General features: G+C 64.6%; 2 protein-coding genes and 1 long non-coding RNA gene across 11 annotated transcripts in view; 2 read left to right on the top strand and 1 right to left on the bottom strand.

Annotated features, from left to right (window-relative positions):
* The window catches only part of PPP2R3B (protein phosphatase 2 regulatory subunit B''beta), a 44,202-nt gene extending 41,874 nt beyond the window's left edge, over nucleotides 1–2,328 (top strand). For all 3 annotated transcript variants that reach the window (XM_032331717.1, XM_032331716.1, XM_032331718.1), the window contains one exon: nucleotides 1,563–2,328. In XM_032331717.1, the coding sequence (XP_032187608.1) occupies nucleotides 1,563–1,713 (151 nt within the window). In that variant the 3' untranslated portion in view covers nucleotides 1,714–2,328. The remainder of the gene's footprint in view (nucleotides 1–1,562) is intronic.
* Nucleotides 2,240–17,014, bottom strand: part of LOC116583619 (cohesin subunit SA-2-like) — a 51,086-nt gene continuing 36,311 nt past the window's right edge. For 3 of the 7 annotated variants that reach the window (XM_032331702.1, XM_032331704.1, XM_032331703.1), the window contains 13 exons: nucleotides 16,332–16,408; nucleotides 15,809–15,896; nucleotides 13,105–13,185; nucleotides 12,324–12,416; nucleotides 11,140–11,302; nucleotides 10,435–10,583; nucleotides 8,607–8,708; nucleotides 6,382–6,533; nucleotides 5,680–5,817; nucleotides 5,134–5,312; nucleotides 4,958–5,063; nucleotides 4,219–4,309; nucleotides 2,240–3,733 (listed from right to left, as the gene is read on the bottom strand). In XM_032331702.1, coding sequence (XP_032187593.1) covers nucleotides 3,680–3,733; nucleotides 4,219–4,309; nucleotides 4,958–5,063; nucleotides 5,134–5,312; nucleotides 5,680–5,817; nucleotides 6,382–6,533; nucleotides 8,607–8,708; nucleotides 10,435–10,583; nucleotides 11,140–11,302; nucleotides 12,324–12,416; nucleotides 13,105–13,185; nucleotides 15,809–15,896; nucleotides 16,332–16,408 — 1,473 coding nt within the window. In that variant the 3' untranslated portion in view covers nucleotides 2,240–3,679. Of the gene's footprint in view, nucleotides 3,734–4,218; nucleotides 4,310–4,957; nucleotides 5,064–5,133; nucleotides 5,313–5,679; nucleotides 5,844–6,381; nucleotides 6,534–8,606; nucleotides 8,709–10,370; nucleotides 10,584–11,139; nucleotides 11,303–12,323; nucleotides 12,417–13,104; nucleotides 13,186–15,808; nucleotides 15,897–16,331; nucleotides 16,409–17,014 lie in introns of those variants that run through there. The other 4 variants (XM_032331705.1, XM_032331706.1, XM_032331707.1 and 1 more) reach the window with 4 other exon arrangements.
* LOC116583642 lies at nucleotides 12,413–16,338 on the top strand. The gene is made up of 3 exons (XR_004282814.1): nucleotides 12,413–12,508; nucleotides 13,059–13,155; nucleotides 15,872–16,338. It is a non-coding gene; the product is annotated as an uncharacterized LOC116583642 (long non-coding RNA).

The raw sequence follows: 17,014 nt of genomic DNA, 5'->3' as shown, positions 1-17,014 counted from the left end.
CCGCCGTTGGTCCCCCGGGGGTGTGCTGGGTCTTTGTGCTTCTGCGCGATGGACCGCACGCGCTTCACCGAGGCTTCAGGGCTTCGGGCGCGAGTCCTGTCGGATCCGTGGTTGCTTGGCTTTCCCTCCGCACTCGTGGCCCTGTTTGTTGAGACGCTGCTCACGCAGAGGAGGTTTCAGGACCCCGTCCGCTGCCGCCTCGGACTGTGCCTCTGATGTCGGGGTCTCACTGCTGTTTTGCCTGGACCCACGGCGACCTGGCCCACGATTCAGGGCTTCCCGGTCCACGTCCCGGCCTGTGGTCTGTCCTGACTTGCCTTGGGGCCTGAGCGGAGGGTCCAGGTTCCTCCCCTGTTGCTGGGGCTCTGTCTGGGGCGGAAGCACCCACGGGGCCGGCGCGCGTGTTTACGGTGAGGCGTGCGTGTGCGCGGTCTCCCGAACGTACCAGGTCTGCTTGCGTTTCTGCAGGAGTCGCGGAAGCCACCTGTGGCTCTCCGGGAGAGGCCCGCGTGCCCAGGGCGGGGTCTCGGGTGGAGGTTGAACGGCCTCCCCGGCCCTCCTGGGGGGCTGGCCAGGGGGGTTTTCGGACCTGTCTGTGCTCTTCACTAGCCAGCCCGACTGGGGCTGCGTCTGGGGCTCCGCCGAGACTCGGCAACCCCTGGTCGGATCCTGCTGGCGTTCCTTCTCCGGGTCGTGCCATCGGTTCCTCGGCCGATACGGCTCATTTCAGGATGAGCTTGTCCGTTTGTACAAAACGGCAGGGAATGTTCGATTTTCCAAAATCCCGTGTGGCGTGGAGACGGCCAGTCTCGAAGGTGTCCTCAGCCACGAGCATGTCTCTGTGCTCGGGTCTCGGGCTCTGTGCCTGGGCCTTTCTGTCCTGGGTCACCTAAGTGCTTCTTGACACGGGGTACGAGAAGGTTTAACCCTGAAGGCGTGGTCGTTTGTGGGAGGCGCGCACTGTCACGGCGTAGGAGTCCGCGGTGCGCACGTGTGTGCCACGCACCTGTCAGCCGCGGGGGCGTTCGCTTCGGCTCCTTGGCACTCTGTGTGGACGGGTGCGTTGCTGGTGAGGACACGGTCTTGTTCGCCGCCACGCTTCCAGAACATCCGCTATAGTGCGGGGCGCAAGCAAGCGCGTGTCCTCCTGTGGTCCCCAGTCCTGCACGCAGACGGGTCGTCGCCGACCCCAAGGTCTGACGTCGGCCCAGAACACACACTGCCTCCTGTCCGCTGCCCTTGGCTCCAGCACCTGTGGATACAAGGCTCCGGAGGACCAGCCTCCCGCACCCCCGAGAAAGCCCGCTCAGTCTGCAGTCCCGTCCACACACTTGACTTGTGGCCTCGTACCTCGTGGCTCCGCGTCTCGTGCTGGTGTCTGGGGAACACTGGCCTCCGAGTGCAGGCACGCTGTCCCTCCTCGCTTCAGGAGGAAGGAACCCGCCAGGGACCGCTCTGGGCCTGGGGCTCCCACGCCGTAAGCTCCCGGCCGTCCGGAGGCTGCCGGCAGCATCCGCCCCGGCCGGGACGGCCCCTCCGTGCTCACTCTCTGCTCCTTGCAGGTACGAAGCCGAGCCCAGCCCCGTGGACCAGAAACTGGGCTCCCTGAGGTCTCCGCTGGCCCAGAGGCCCTTCTTCGAGGCGCCGTCCACCCTGGGCACCGTCGACCTGTACGAGTACGCGTGTGAGGACGACGACCTGCCGCCCTCCTGACCTGGGCCCAGATGTGGACGCAGAGCCGCCATCGTGTAAAGAACAGAACCGTTTGATCGTTGAGCTTTTCTAGAAAATGAAGTGATTTGTATGGGATGAAGAGTTTTTATTTATCCAACACGGAGCCGGTCCGGTGGTCACTGAGCGCGTGTCCCCGCGTGCCGGGCAGGAGCTGCCGTCCGTCCGGAAGCCCCTGGCTGGGCCCGGCGGGGAGAGACGTGCCGAGTAGGTCCCGAGTGCCGGTGTCTGGAGACTCACCGGCTCGGCCGACCGTCTCCTCGGAGGGGAGCTGCTGCTGCAGAGGGGCAGCCCCGGGGGCGTGAGCCGTGCACCGACCCGTGCACCGGGTGTCGGACGGTCCTGCGCCGTTCTCACGCGTCGGTCAGGAACATTCCAGGGGCCCCGGGACCTTCCGTCCGTCCACAGGCGCGTCTCCGGGCGCCGCCCCACCGCAGCCCTGCACGCGGGGTACGGGACGCAGCATGTCTCGTCGTACTTACATTTTCATGTCAATGTACAAAACGTGTAAAGTTAACTTTTATTTGGTGTGTGTAGCAGTTTAAAAACGTTTTACGAGCTCACGTCTGTATTTTCGAATAAAGAATTTAAGGATTTTCCGTGAGGGGCTTGGCTCGCCCGGCCCACGACACACACACGCACACAGAGATCACAAAGGGCACAGATGCCAGGCAGGGACACTACTGGGGACAGACGGCAGCAACACCACGGGAGACCATGCCGTGTGCACGGCTCTGGGGCGCGGCAAGTCCAGCCGAGGGTCACGGGCCGTGGGGCCCGGAGCGTCTGGCAGGGTGGCCCTCCTGCAGAGCCCTGCCCAAGGGCAACCCGTGTTCTCGAGGCCACCATCAAGGGCTCTGCTTCCCCACAGCAGCTGCCCCGGTCCCGGGGAGGGGACAGCCAGAGGCATGGGTGTCCCTCCTGGACGGCAACGCGCCAGGCCCAGGCCTGCGCAGGCCTGAGCTCCCCAGGCCGAGGTCTACACAGAACAAATCCCCAGGCCCAGGTCTATACAGGGTCCCCCAGGCCCGAGCTCCTGGGCCCGTTCTTGCCTGTGCGTGACCGGCAGGAGTCCTCCCCGCAGCCCGGCCTCTCTCCGTGTCCACCTGGGGCGTCCTCCTCCACACCATGGCCCAGAGAGCTCTGGTTTGGCACCGACACGGGATCGGAGGTACGGGGCCCCCCTGCACGTCGGGGATCGGCGGCCAATGCGCGTCCCACCCCAGCCCGCCCAGACGCAGCCAGTTTGTCCGCAGCGCCGGAGAGGAGCCGACCACCGGCCGCGGGCTCTCGGCACCAGACGCCGGGAATCACCCCGCCGCGGGGTCCTGAGCCGGGGAAGGAAGAGTTGTCGGCCCGGCCAGACCCACGCCATGCAGGAGCACGCCCGCCAAGGGGGCTGGCACCGTGGTCCACAGCGGGGGAGGCAGATTCCGGGACCTTCCAGCCAAGCACAGTGGTTGCCAGAGAAGCCGCAGGCAGGTAGGCACCTGGTGGGTTGGGGGGGGGGTGTGGGCACCCCGGGGTGGGGGGGGGGCGTACAGTCACGTGACCCTCCTCACACGCGGCCGGAGTGAGCAGGTGCGGGAGGCAGGGGTCACGGCTGTCCACCTGGAGCCCTGGGGGCCTGGGTCAGCCACAGCTGGACGTCACGGGCTCCCCAAGCCCAGGACCAGAAGTCAACGACCGAGGAGGAACTTGAAACTGCTGACGGAGTCCCACAGGGCTCTTCAGTCCGACGCGCCCTGGGGACGGAGAGGACGACGCTGAGAACCACAGACACGCGGACGGAGAGGTGGACAGCGGTGCACGCCGTGGCCAGGCTGGTCACTCAGCATGGGGTGGGAACACTGGGTGGGCTGGGCAGTGGACGGAGGGCACCAGAGCTTGGCCAGGACGCGGGTGGGCGGGGGACACGGCCTTCTGCTGCCTGGGACCCCAGGCTGGCTCATGGACCCTGGCCCCAGGTGTCCATGGCGGGGACAGGGCTGTCCACACAAGGCTGCCGTGCCAGAGTGACGCTCTGAGGGCCATGCTAGACCCGCAGATCCTGGAGGCCCGACTTGGAGGCCAACAGGCAGGAGCCAGATGCCAAGGACCCCAGGGCACCCTAAAACCCAGTGTCCTCGGCCAAGCAGACCAGGGGATGGGCACCACACCCAGCCTCAGGGCCCCAGCACACTGCAGGAGCCTGGTGCAGACACAGCCGGGCACCTGGGACAGCTCAGGGCCCAGCCTTGTCGCGACCCAGTAGTCTCAGAGGGTCCACAGGCCACACACTGGCTGAGCAATCCCCCCACCCCCTGGACGTGCGGACGGACCTGCCTCCACCCCCACTGGGCACAGAGGCCAGTGTCACCCGGGAGATCCATCAGATGGGATGTCCTGCCTCTACACCACCCCGAGAAGCGTGGGCCATGGCAGGAACGGCGGGCCCGGGCCAGCACCCCCACGTGGCCACCACCCACAGCCCTAGCCCGCACCAACCTCGTGGACGGAGATGCCCTCCACGTCCACGTCTTCGCTGGACGAGTTCTCAGAGTCCTCCGATGACAGGAAGTCCACATCGAAGACGTCCCTGCCGGAGACCAAGGGTGGCTGCTTGCCAGGGAGGCCGAGAGAGGGCCCCGGGCCACGGCAGGAGGCCGTGCGAGCCCAAGCCCTGGAGGGAACAGGTGCGCACGGCCCCAGGAAACACAAGACGCGGAGAGACGTGGACGAGGAACAGCCCTAAGTCACGGCAACCAGTACCACCTCCAACACGGCCGCATCCCACCCTGTGCCGTGGACAGTCGTGGGCAGTTGTGGACTGTGCTGGGCAGTTGGTGGGGGGAGACGCGACGAGTCCCTGGCTCCACCCTAGAGCACGACCTTACAGGACAGCAGTCTCTGCACGTGTGCCAGACACAACCCTCTGCCTGCCTCTGACCTGCGCGCACCCACGCCATTGCCTCAGACCCATGCGGACCGCCCCTCCTTCAGACCAGCCCCGTCCCTGCCTCGGACCCGAGTGGGACCCGCATCACTGCCTCAGACGCACGCAGGACCACGTCCCAGCCTCAGAACCACGTAGGACCCCATCAGACCAGCATCCCGTCACGGCCGTCCCAAGGCTGCGCTCTGGAGAAACCCGTAAGGCTGACCCGGAAACCAGGTAGGCAGAGGCCTCATGGGCTGCCCGCTGACGGCAGACCCCTGCACCCAGCCTGGCGTTCGAGGGCCTCACCTCTTGGACTTCTGGCCCTTGGAGGAATTTCTCGGCTCTCTGTCCCCCGCGCTGCAGCTGGCCAGGGTGTCTGGTGTCCAGGTGGAGCACGTCCCCACGGGCAACTCTGCGGTGCCGGGAGCGGTCAGCCACGGGGCCCAAGGGCCATCCCTCCCGACCCCCGACACCCTCCCCACCTTGGGGCCGCTTGCTGTCTTTGCAGATGGCGTCAAACGGGTTGGCGGCGGGCTCGTCCTCCCCCTGGGCCACGTAGTTTGTCCTGATCAGGGACTTGCGATAGACAAGCATGGGGTTCATGTCCCCTTCCCCAAACACTGGCAGGCCCTCGGGGATGGAGTCCTGGAAGTGGGTGAGTCTGCGGGCAAGGGAGTACAAGGCAGGGGGAGTCAGAGGAGACCCAGCCCAGATGCCCAGGAACCCATGGCCCCTGGCCCCCATGTTCAGGCTGAGGGCTGAGACCCAAGGAACCGTGCTAGAGGAGCGCCACCTGGTGGCCACAGTCAGTGCTGCAGCCCAGAGCCCAGCACCCCCTAGGACCCCAGACGGCGGCCCTGGTCAGTGCAAGGGCCCAGACAGCAGCCCTCACTCAGCAGAGAGCCTTCTGGTTTCCGTATCCCCCGCCCCACCGAGCCACAGTCTGTGTTTCCACCCCCGCACCCCCAGAGCCCATCCCCGCGCCCACTGCCCAGGGGTCCCACATCCGGGGGGACTGGGGCACTCACGCGGCTTGTCGCTCTGCAGGGGGGATCTTGCAGGAGAACTCGGCCAGAACCAGCAGGAAGCTGAGGTTGGGGAACCTCTGCCGGGCCTCCTCCTCTTCAGACACGGGGGACTCGGAAAAGGCAAACGCCAGCCCACGCCTGGGGACAGGGTGTGCAGTGGGGAGCTGGGGCGACGGGCAGAGGCAGACAGGGAGCGGCTGGGGTGTCAAGTGGGGCTCACACGGGAAGTGGAAAGATGCGGTCAGGTGAGGCTCAGGGCGCCAGGTGGGACTAAGCTGAAGGATGGGGGCAAAACTGAGGAGCACAGCGTCAGGTGGGGTCAGATCTGGACAGGGTCACAGCAGGGAGCACCACATCAGGTGGGGTCAGATCGGGGACGGGGTCACAGCAGGGAGCACAGCGTCAGGTGGGGTCAGATCTGGACGGGGTCACAGCAGGGAGCACCACATCAGGTGGGGTCAGATCGGGGATGGGGTCACAGCAGGGAGCACAGCGTCAGGTGGGGTCAGACCGGGTCAGGGTCACAGCAGGGAGCACAGCGTCAGGTGGGGTCAGACCAGGGATGGAGTCAGACTGGGGAGCACAGCGTCAGGTGGGGTGAGACCAGGGACAGGGTCAGACTGGGGAGCACAGCGTCAGGCGAGGTCAGGCCAGGGCTGGGGTGCGTAGGGCGTTGTCACAGCACCCTGTACCAGCAGGTACCTGTGGATCAGGTGGGCCGCGTCACGGGCACGGTCAAAGCCGAGGGTGAGCGCAAAGCGGCGTGCCAACAGCCGGATGGAGTAGAAGGGGCCACAGATGAACTCGATGGGGTCGTAGCCCATGCCATACGTGTCCACATGCTTCTGGAACAGCTGTAGGAGCACAGGGGCCGTGGGGTCAGGGCCACCAGGGGCATGTCCCATGGACCGAGGTTCAGTCTCCCTCTACCTCCCACCACCCCCCAGAGGTGAAACAGCACAGAGAAGGGACAAGTTCCCGGAGCACAGGGCCGCTGGCCGATGACATCCACGGGGGACAGGGCAGGGGTCCCTGGCCAGCCACCTTGAGGCCAGGATGCCGGGGAGCAGGGAGCAGGTGGCACAGACCAGGACGCGCCCAGGAGCCAGGAACCTGCAAACATCCCACGCCCCCCCGTACTGCCCACGTCCCACCTGGTCAGCCACAGCTCCTGTGTGTCAGATGCAACAGAAAACCCACGAGGGGGACGGTGCTCCTGATTTACAAGGAAAGCACACACTGAACGGGACCCAAGGGGGCCTGATATGACAGGAAGGTGCCCCTGACGTGCCGTGCGCTCTGGGGAATCGGGGTCACCTCAGCGTCCTACACGCAGACCCGTTCCTGGGCCAGGAGGAAGGGGGCCGTTTCCAAAGGAACAGAAAATGGCGGGAAACAGTCCAACCTAAAGGCAGACCTCAGTGTGGGGGCCAAGAGTGTGCATGGCCTGCGGAATCAGGACCGAGAAGCCGTGTTCCAGGAAAACCGCGGGACAGAGAGGGTCTGGCAAGTGTCCGTGGAGAGGCCTGCCCACCACACCACAGGCAGAATGGCCCAAGGACCAGGAACCCACAGTGGCAGCGGAGATGCTCGATCCCGGCCCTTCCTGACACACCCACGGAGGCTCAGCTCCCCAGAGAGAAATGAGTCCACGGCGCCCATGGCACCACGGACACCGGCAACGGTCAGCCGTGGAGGGAGCCGTGACCAGCACTGAGGACCAAAAGCAGGCCTTGCAAAGAGCTCAAGCCCGTGGGCAGCCCCAGACTCAGTGCACAAAGCCAGGATCGGGCAGAGAAGAGACAGAAGCCATTGAGTCCCGAGTTGCCGCTGCCACGGAACTCCACACGGCCTCGGCGAGAACTCCCCACACGGGGACGGAGCCCCCCAACACAGGCAGACACACTCGTCTAGCAGCAGAGCAGAGCAGAGCACGGAACAAGCCACGTGTCCAGTCGTGGTTCCACGGATCTCGGTGAACCAGCTGCCACGGGGATGGAAGGACCAGAGTCCGACACGGGACACGCACTCACACGGTGCTGTGACAGACTGACGTGGAGAAGACAGACGCCCACCCTCAGATCAGTGGATGGTGCGGGGTGGACACCGCCCTGAGGGTCAGCGGGTGGGGGACAGGGACGCCCACCCTGAGAGTCGGGGACAACCCGAGTCACCATCAGGAGACCTAGCTCACTGTGCAAGAAGACACCTGAAGGCCTCCAGGGGACAGTCCAGCCTGATGCTGGAGCCCGGCCGCTCCGTGCACAAGAGGACGGAGGGACACCCCGTCCACCTAAGCAGCCTTGGGCACATACCACGAGCTGCCGTGTGTCCCCACCACACACCCCTGACCACATCCAGTTCCAGTCCAGCAGGGAACCCATTCCCAACAGTGCCGTCACCGGGCGGTGGGCAGAGCACAGAAGCCAGCTGTGCGGGACTGAACGTCCATGGGCTCTGCCCCCAAAGTCCATAGGTGTACGCCGGGCCTCCTGGGGGCTGCTGGGGTGGTGGGGGCCTTGAAAGGTGGTTGGGAGCCGAAAAGGCCAGCATGGCGGGGCCCCCACGGTGGGGTCTCGTCCTCATACACGTCCAGAGAGAGGTTCTTGTGTTTCACCTGTGGTTACATGAGGACCCGGCAGGGGGGCCATCTGTGACCCTCTAAAGGTCTCCCCAGAACCTGAGCCCACTAGGACGCAGCCCTGGGGCCGCAGCCTCCAGCCCCGGGAGGCGTCAGGGTCTGACCGGCCCGCCACCACGAGCGGGAGTGCAGGGCTCCCGAGGAGCGGGCAGTGAGGCCCAGCAAGACCCGTGCCTGGCGTGTCCCCAAGCGGGCATGACCCCCAGGGCTGGGCGACGCACTGCGGCCCGGAGCCGCGGGGACCGGTCCCAGGACGCCGTGGGCCCTTCCGGGACAGGCCACTCACCTGCTGCAGACAAAGGAGCAGGGACAGCGCGTTGCGAAGCCTGTCGTTCTGCCTCGTACGGGTCATGGTCTCCTTGATGATGTCCCCAAAGTGATGGTAGTGCTGTGAGCAGGAGGAAAGGACCGTCACCATGGAGCCAGCGGACGCACCAACCCCTTCCTATGCCGCCTTCCCAAGTTGCAGACTATGGACAGCCATACAGCTCAGTCCCCGTGTCTGTGTCCCAGGAAGTTCACACACGTGGATCCTCCGAGCACTCAGCACCAGCTGGGGCCGGGGCCGGCAGGGAGGGCACATCCCACGGACCCGGGGAAGCTGGGGCCATCAGGCTTCCCAGACCAGGGCCCGGCTGTGCCCCCAGCGCTGGCTGGTCCTGTCCCTCAGGAGCACTCCTTCCACAGGGAGGGCAGGGCGCCCTGGGGAGCCACGGGCCGGGAGCCAGGGAGCCGAGCCTCTCAGAGCCACGCTGACCTGCCTGGGCCAGCGTGGAAGCAGCCCAAACCCAAACGTGTGACGACAGTCCGCTGCCGACACGGCCCCCGGGACACAGGGAGGCTCAGCACGTTAAGAGGTTAAGTGTCGGGAGAGGATAGCGCCGCCCAACACACAGGAGGCCAGGGAAGACCCAGGCCGGACTGTCCTGACGGCCCACGGCAGAGCTCAGGACCACGTGAGCTTCAAACAGGGAAAAGAGAACCACCGCCGCGTAAATAAAACTCAGAATGAAAAAGTCATCAAAGGAACGTTTTTCCCACAAATAACAAAGAGCCCATGTCTCCACCTCATTACAAGACGCCAAAAGAAGATCTTGAAACGACAATTTCTACGAATGTGACAGTGACTGAATCCACCCATCCCCCACCCACCACCCACCTGTTCGCTCATCCGTCCATGCATCCACCTGGGCCACGCTTCCATCCACCTACCCATCTGTCTACCCGTCCACTCATCCACCCAACCATCCATCAGTCCATCCAACCATCCATCCACCCAACCATCCATCAGTCCATCCAACCATCCATCCACCCAACCATCCATCAGTCCACCCAACCATCCATCTACCCAACCGTCCATCCGTCCACACATCCATCTATCCGTCTGTCCATCCACACATCCGTTCATCCACCCCTCCATCTGTCCGTCTGTCCATCCATACATCCGTCCATCCATCCACCTACCCATCCACTCATCCACCCATTTATCCATCCGTCCATCCACCCATCCATCTACCCAAACATCCATCTACCCAACCGTCCATCCGTCCACACATCCATCTGTCCGTCTGTCCATCCACACATCCGTTCATCCACCCATCCGTCCATGCAGTCATCCCTTCAGCCATCCATTCGCTCATGGAAACTTCTGGGCCTCCTTCAAGGCCAGGCCCTGAGGATCATCACTCGGGGCCCATCAAGGATCAAGTCGTGGCCCTCACGCGGCTCACGTCCCATCTCGGTGGCCACGAAAGAACGGAATGAGAGCAGCGACAGTTCACCGGACAAGACCGCAGAGTTTGAAAAGACAAGAAGTGAGGTCCCAAAGGAAGATACTCTCCAGGAGTCAGGTCTGGGGAGAGGCGTGAGGGATAGAAAAAGGCTGAGGAGACGCTCACAGGAAAGCCGCCCACGCACGCACACAGGTGGGCTCACCCACGGGAGCGGTCGGAGGAAAAGGGAGGACGGGTGAACGACAGTCCGTAAGTCCGGGCACGTTCCACTCCTGCCCTCTGTTTTGGAATCTTTCTACCCCAATTCCGTGTCTTACACAGGAGAGCAGTGGGCGGGGGAGGGTGAGCTCGGGCCGCGGGGCGGGAGAGCCGGGCAGAGACCTTCAGGTAGAACTGGTAGATGTCGGCGGCCGCGCTCATCTCCAGCACGTTGCAGACGATGAGCTTACAGAACACGGCCAGCATGTTTCTCCGGTGGAACAGCTCGTGCAGCTCGTCCGCGTCCTCCTCCTTGTAAACTCTGCTGGGCCCTGCCGAGACAGCCGGCCTCTGCCGTGTCTTCCTGTGCCCGCCTGGCCCCGGCGGAGCCGTGGGGCGGGCGGGGACACGGTCCCCGGGGGCTTAGGGGTGCCAGCGTCGTCTCCGTGTACCGGTGCCGGGACGGCAGTGGCTTCACTGGACGTGCAGGCCCCCAGAGCGCAGACCCAGGGCCACAGAGGAAGCACGTAGTGTCACGGGGTCCCCGTGTTTCCAGGTCTTGACTGCCAGGGCTCCCCCATTCTTCGTGGCAGTGAACCAAGAACACACGTGCCTGGGAAATGCGGCTCCAGGCCCCAGAGCGCTCGAGCCCCCGACGAGGCTCGTCCACCTCCCACCCCGAGTCTGCACAGGCCCTCCTGCCCCCGGGCTGCTCCAAAGGTCCCCAACCCCCGAGGTCCCCCCCTACCGTTCTACCGCAGCCCCCCGCCCCCCGGCCCAAGGCCCTGCCCTACCCTTACCGCCCGGACCACCTCCTGCCCCAGGCCGCCCCACCTGGACCCACTCCAGGTCTCCTCCGTCCCTGCCCCAAGTTCCCGGGAGGCTGACCTGCAGCTCCGGCCTCCTCCAGGAACACGTGCTCCTTGACAAAGGTGAGGAGCTTGCACTGCAGGACGTGGTCGGGGACGAAGAAGAGCAGCCCCAGGCCCGTGTCCTCCTCAGGGCCCTGGTGGCTGAGGATGAGGAGCAGGTCACACAGCAGGATGAAGGCCTGAAGGGGGCGAGGGGCTGCGGCGTGAGGGGGCACCGGCAGGGACAGGCACCCACGCCCCCAGGGACGGGCCCTGACTAGCGCCCGCAGCCGCCCAGGCCAGCTCAGGGCTGGATGAGAGCCGCGGGGCGGGGAGGGGCCCCCAAAGACATGCGCCGCGGAACACCCCAGAGACAGAAGACACGCGGGCGACAGACCACCACGGTCAACGCCTCACAGCAGCACACGACACACGCTGAACGCAAACGTTCCCGACACCCGGGCAGCACTGCGGCACGGGCCCCGGCCGGGACCAGAGCCATCCTGGCGGGAAACCGCGGACACGGGCTTGTGACCGGCAGCGGGGAGGGTCTCAGGGCAGAGCTCAGCCCCGGGAAAGGAGCCGCACACTCAACCTCCTCAGTCGGCCGCGAGTCCGACGAGGGCGAGGTGTTACGTAAAGTAGCGGGAGAGGAAATTCGGGAATTCTGAAAATTCACACGCGCACGGGAAGAACGCAGGAGCCCCGGCGCGGAAGGCAGGAAGCGGGCGCCTGCGTCCAGCGTCCAGAAGCGCTGAGAACAGTTTCCCCGCAGACCGGAGACGGCCCTGAAGGTTCCGTGTGCGGCAACCTCTGACACGGCGGTCGGGAGCTGACACCCGCATGTCCACCACCGCGGCACGCGGCCCGGATCGCGGGAGCGACCAGCAGACGGTGCGCTGGTACGAACGGGCCGTGCGCGCCCGGGCTCCCGTGTCCCGGGGCCGTGCGCGGGCCCTGGGCTCCCGCGAACCTGGGCGAGCCGACAACTTCACAGACGTAAGGTGCTCACACGACGCGACGATGGCCCCCCCAAGCCCTCCCCTCATCGTTCAAGAACAAACGTCCTCGTACGAGACACACACGGAGAGCAGGAACCGGCGTCGCAGAAAAGCCTAACTGCCCTGACGCGCCCCGGCCCACGCCCCGGGCCTGGCTAACGTCCCCCTCCTGCTCCGCCAGCCCCGGCCGCACCGGCGAGCTTCGGAGGGACGCACGCACCTTCTCGCTCAGCACCTTGCTCTGGTGGTTCAGGTACACGCGGCACACCAGGCAGAACCTCAGCAGCCTCTTCCTCAAGTCCAGGAGCGCCTCCTGCCAGCGGACAGCGGGCGAGCCGGTGCCCGGTCAGCGCAGCCCCAGCGCCAGCGCCACGGACCTGCCCGCCTCAGGAGAGCCGGCGTCAGGTACGTCCCCGCGCAGATCAACCGCCGTCCTCGCCCTCGCCCTCGCCCTCGCGTCCGCCTCCCCATCCCCCTTGCCTCCCCGTCCCCCTCGTCATCCCCTCCGTCCCTAACCCTAACCCTAACCCTCATCTTCAGCCCCAGGTCCCCTTTTCCCGTCTCCCTGCCCTCCCCCATCTTGAGCCCGCGGCCCCTCCCCGCATCTCCGTCATCCCCCACACCACATTCTCCCCACACGGGTCCAAACTTCCTCCCAAGGAGCTCAGGCCTGCGGATTTCCGAGAAACCGTAAATATAACCCCACAGTGTGGCTGGCTCCCAACGAAGGGACTGGCGCAGCCGAGGAAGGACAAGGGTCTCCCCCGGCGCGCACAGGAGCGGGTCCTCAGATCATCTGAGCCGCGCTCCCCACGGCGGGCAGGCAGGCCGGGTGGCCCAGCCCCAGGTCAGCTCTCACGTCGGAGTCCAGGAGCCCAGGCGGACCCCCGGACGACCGACGCCTGTCACGGCGGCAGAGCTGGCTCCACCCCGCTCCATCCTTCCCTCCTCACAGACGACTGCGGGCCACACGCCTGACCTCCCCCGCACCCCTCACCCACCTGGGGCGGCAGCCGGTCCGTGGCGGCGACGATCTGCCACAGGAGCGCATAGTAGGTGCACTGCAGGGCACAGTGCACAACCTGTGGGGCGCAGGGCCTGTCATGGAGGCGGGGATGTGGACGGGACACCCACCCTGGGGACACTCCTTAGCAGAGAACCCTGAGACCCAGTACCTGCCCCTCCCCCACTCGGGGCCTTTTCCCTGACCGGGACCCTTCTTTCCCTTCAGGATCCTCTCCCCTCCATCAGGACACTCCCCAGGTCCCGTTCCCCCCAGGATCTGCCCCCCACTCAGGACCCTACGGCCCCCCCCCCAAGAACCCTCTCTCTCCAAGATCCTTCTCCACCAAGAATCTGCCCCACACCCCCCTGGAACCCTTCTCTCCCCTCAGGACCATTCTCCCCACTAAGGACCCTCTACACCAACCCCCATGCTTCCCTTCCCTCTCCTCAGGACCCTCCCCTCCCCATGCTTCGCTCCCCTCATGACAGGTCTCTTCCCTCAGGACCCTCGCCCATGCTGCCCTCCCTTCAGGACCCTCCACCTCCATTCTTCCCTCCCCTCAGGACCCTTCTCTCCCATCAGAACTCATCCCCCCCCATGTTTCCACCTCCTCTCCACTCAGGACCCTTCCCTCTCCTCAGGACCATCGTCCCCCCCATGCTTCCCTTTCCTCAGGACCTTCTCTCCCCTCAGGCCTGTCCCCTACCATGCTTCCTTCCCCTCAGAACCCTTCCTTTACCTCAGGACCCACCCATGCCTCCCACCCCTCATGACTCTTCTGTCTCTTCAGGAGCCCCCCATACTTCCCTCAGGACGTATCTCCCCTCAGTGAACCACCCCATGCTTCTCTCCTCTCAGGACACACCCCGGCTATACTTCCCTCCCCTTGCGACCCTTCTCTCCCCTCAGGACACTCCCCCTATGCTTCCCTCCCCTCAGAACACTTCTCTTCCCTTAGGACACTCCCCTATGCTCCCCTCCCCTCAGGACACTTCGCTCAGGACCCTCCCCGCCATGCTTCCCTCCCCTCAAGATGCATCTCCCCATGCTTCCCTCCTCTTAGGACTCTTGTCCTCAGGTCCCTCATGCTTGCCTCCCCCCAGGACCCTTTTCTCCCTTCAGGACCCTTCTTTCCACTGAGAACCCTCCCATGCTTCCCTCCCCTCAGGACTCTTCCCTCTCCTCAGAACCATCCCATCCCCCATGATTCCTTTCCCTCAGGACCTTCTATCCCCTCTCACCATGCTTCCCTCCCCTCAGAACTCTTCCTTTTCCTCAGGAACCCCCCATGCTTCCCTCCCATTAGATACTTTTCTCCCATCAGAACTTATCCCCCCTATGCTTCCTTCTCCTCAGGACCCTCCCCCGATTCTTCCCTGCCCTCAGGACCCTTCTCTCTCCTCAGAACCCATCTCCCCATCCTTCTGTCCCCTCAGGACCCTTCTCTCCTCCCCAAACCTGTCCCCCCCATGCTTCCCTCCCCTCAGGACCCCTCTCCTCAGGACCCGCCCCCTACCATGCTTCCTTCCACTCCGGACCCTTCCCTCTCCTCAGGACCATTGTCCACCCCCCATGCTTCCCTTTCCTCAGGACCTTCTCTCCCATCAGGCCTGTCCCCTACCATGCTTCCTTTCCCTCAGAACCCTTCCTTTACCTCAGGACCCACCCCTGCCTCCCACCCCTCATGACTCTTCTGTCTCTTCAGGAACCCCCATACTTCCCTCCTTTCAGGACGTATCTCCCCTCAGTGAACCACGCCATGCTTCTCTCCCCTCAGGACACTCCCCCTATGCTTCCCTCCCCTCAGGAAACTTCTCTCCACTCAGGACCCTCCCCGCTCCCATGCTTCCCTCCTCTTAGGACTCTTCTCCTCAGGTTCCTCCATGCTTCCCTCCCCCAAGACCCTTCTCTCCACTGAGAACCCATCCCCTCCCATGCTTCTCTCCCCTCAGGACTCTTCGCTCTCCTCAGAACCATCCCCTCCCCCATGCTTCCTTTCCCTCAGGACCTTCTATCCCCTCTCACCATGCTTCCCTCCCCTCAGAACCTTTCCTTTTCCTCAGGAACCCCCCCATGCTTCCGTCCCCTCAGGAACCTTCTCTCCTCTCAGAACCCGTCCCCCCACGCTTCCCTCTCCTCAGGACCCTCCACCCCCCATTATTCCCTCCCCTCAGGACCCTTCTCTCCTCCAGAACCTGTCCCCCCAGTGCTTCCCTCCCCTGCAGGACCTACCCCTGACTAAGCTTCCCTCCACTCAGGACCCTTCTCTCTCCTCAGGACCCTCCCCGTCATGCCTCCCTCCCCCTAGGACCTTTCCCTCTCAGAACCATCCCCTCCCCCATGCTTCCTTTCCCTCAGGACCTTCTCTTCCTCAGGTCTGTCCCACACCATGCTTCCCTCCCCTCAGAACCCTTCCTTTTCCTCAGCCCCACCCCCGCTTCCCTCCCATTAGATACTTTTCTCCCATTAGAACTTATCCCCCCCCCCATGCTTCCCCCTCCTCAGGACCCCCGATTCTTCCCTCCCCTCAGGACCCTTCTCTCTCCTCAGAACCCATCTCCCCATCCTTCCGTCCCCTCAGGACTCTTCTCTCTCCTTAAGACCCTCCCCCCCATGCATTCCTTCCCACAAGACCCTTCTCTCCCCAGAACCCACCCCTGCCCCCCGACAAGGACTCACCCGACTCCCTCCGCCCTCACCTCAGTGGGCAGGCTGCCCTGGTGCCGGCGGAAAGTCAGCAGGCTGTCCATCTTCTCATACAGATTCCAGCTGCTCAGGTCGTGTGCACTGGCCAGAAACGCACACGAGGATTTACAGCTCACCCCCACCAGGAGCTCCGCCGTCCCCCAGGTGAGCCGCGAACACTGGTCAGTAGGTCTCAGAGCTGAGGGATCACCTCCCGGCAGACTGAGGGGCCACCAAGCCCAGATGGCCCAGCTGGGCTCCCTCAGTATGATGTCCAGCACCCGCCTGGTGAGGCCTTCCCCACTCCTAGGGACGCAGCTCAGAGCCCCTGATGGGCAGGATGGGCTCCCAGGTGGCCCAGAGCCACCAGGCACACCTACAGGACACCCGCACAAAGGTCTGAGTCCCCCCACCTCACCTGGGACACGGGGACATTTGTCTGAGTAAGGCAGCAGGCACATGGCTTGGGGGTCATTCCCAAGGGAATGAACCCAAGGGGTTGTTCCCCTGAGGGAACAGGCGCGTTGCCCCCCTCACCTGTAGAAGGCAGCCAGTCTCCGCAGCGTGGAGCAGATCCGCCCCATCTCACCGTGTCCAAGGAACAGGCCCTGCTTCTACACAGTGGGGAGAGAGCAGAGGGGGTGGTGGCGGGACACGCAGGTTCCAGGGGGGCTTCCCCAGGACACCGGACCGGCTTCGAGCCAGGCCCGTGTTCCTGCCTGCTCTGTCCCCAACTTTCCCGTAGGCAGCTCTTTAAGATCTCCAAAGGGAAACAGTGCCCCGGGCCATTCTGAGTCCAGCTCTGCAGGAAACGAAGGGGACCAGAGGACACCCTCAAAGACGCGTAGGCTGCAGAACAAGGACAGTCGGGATCTGAGACCTCCCACCTCCACACACTCGCCTCACATCCTTGCCAAGAACCTGCCACAGGGAATACGCTTCTCCCTTTACAGCGGAGAGAACGGACACAGAGGCGCGTCGCTGACCTGCGGCACCCCACAATCGCGGCAGGCCCAGGTTCAAGAGCAACCTGGAGTCCTGCCTGTGGAAACAAGCAGAGCGTCACAAGCAAGGTGCCTCAGCCAGGGCCGGACGCCAGGCCCACAGGCCAAACGGCCCTCAGCCCGTCTGTGTCAATAAAGTTTTACTGGAACGTGGCCCAGGGACACGCTGTGTCTGTTGCTCTCGGACCACCAGCCAAGTACAGGAGGACCCACCGG

Source organism: Mustela erminea, chromosome X (assembly GCF_009829155.1).
Source record: "Mustela erminea isolate mMusErm1 chromosome X, mMusErm1.Pri, whole genome shotgun sequence".
Classification (NCBI taxonomy): domain Eukaryota; kingdom Metazoa; phylum Chordata; class Mammalia; order Carnivora; family Mustelidae; genus Mustela; species Mustela erminea.
Note: the sequence above shows the minus strand (reverse complement) of the source record. Positions and strands in the feature narration are given on the sequence as shown.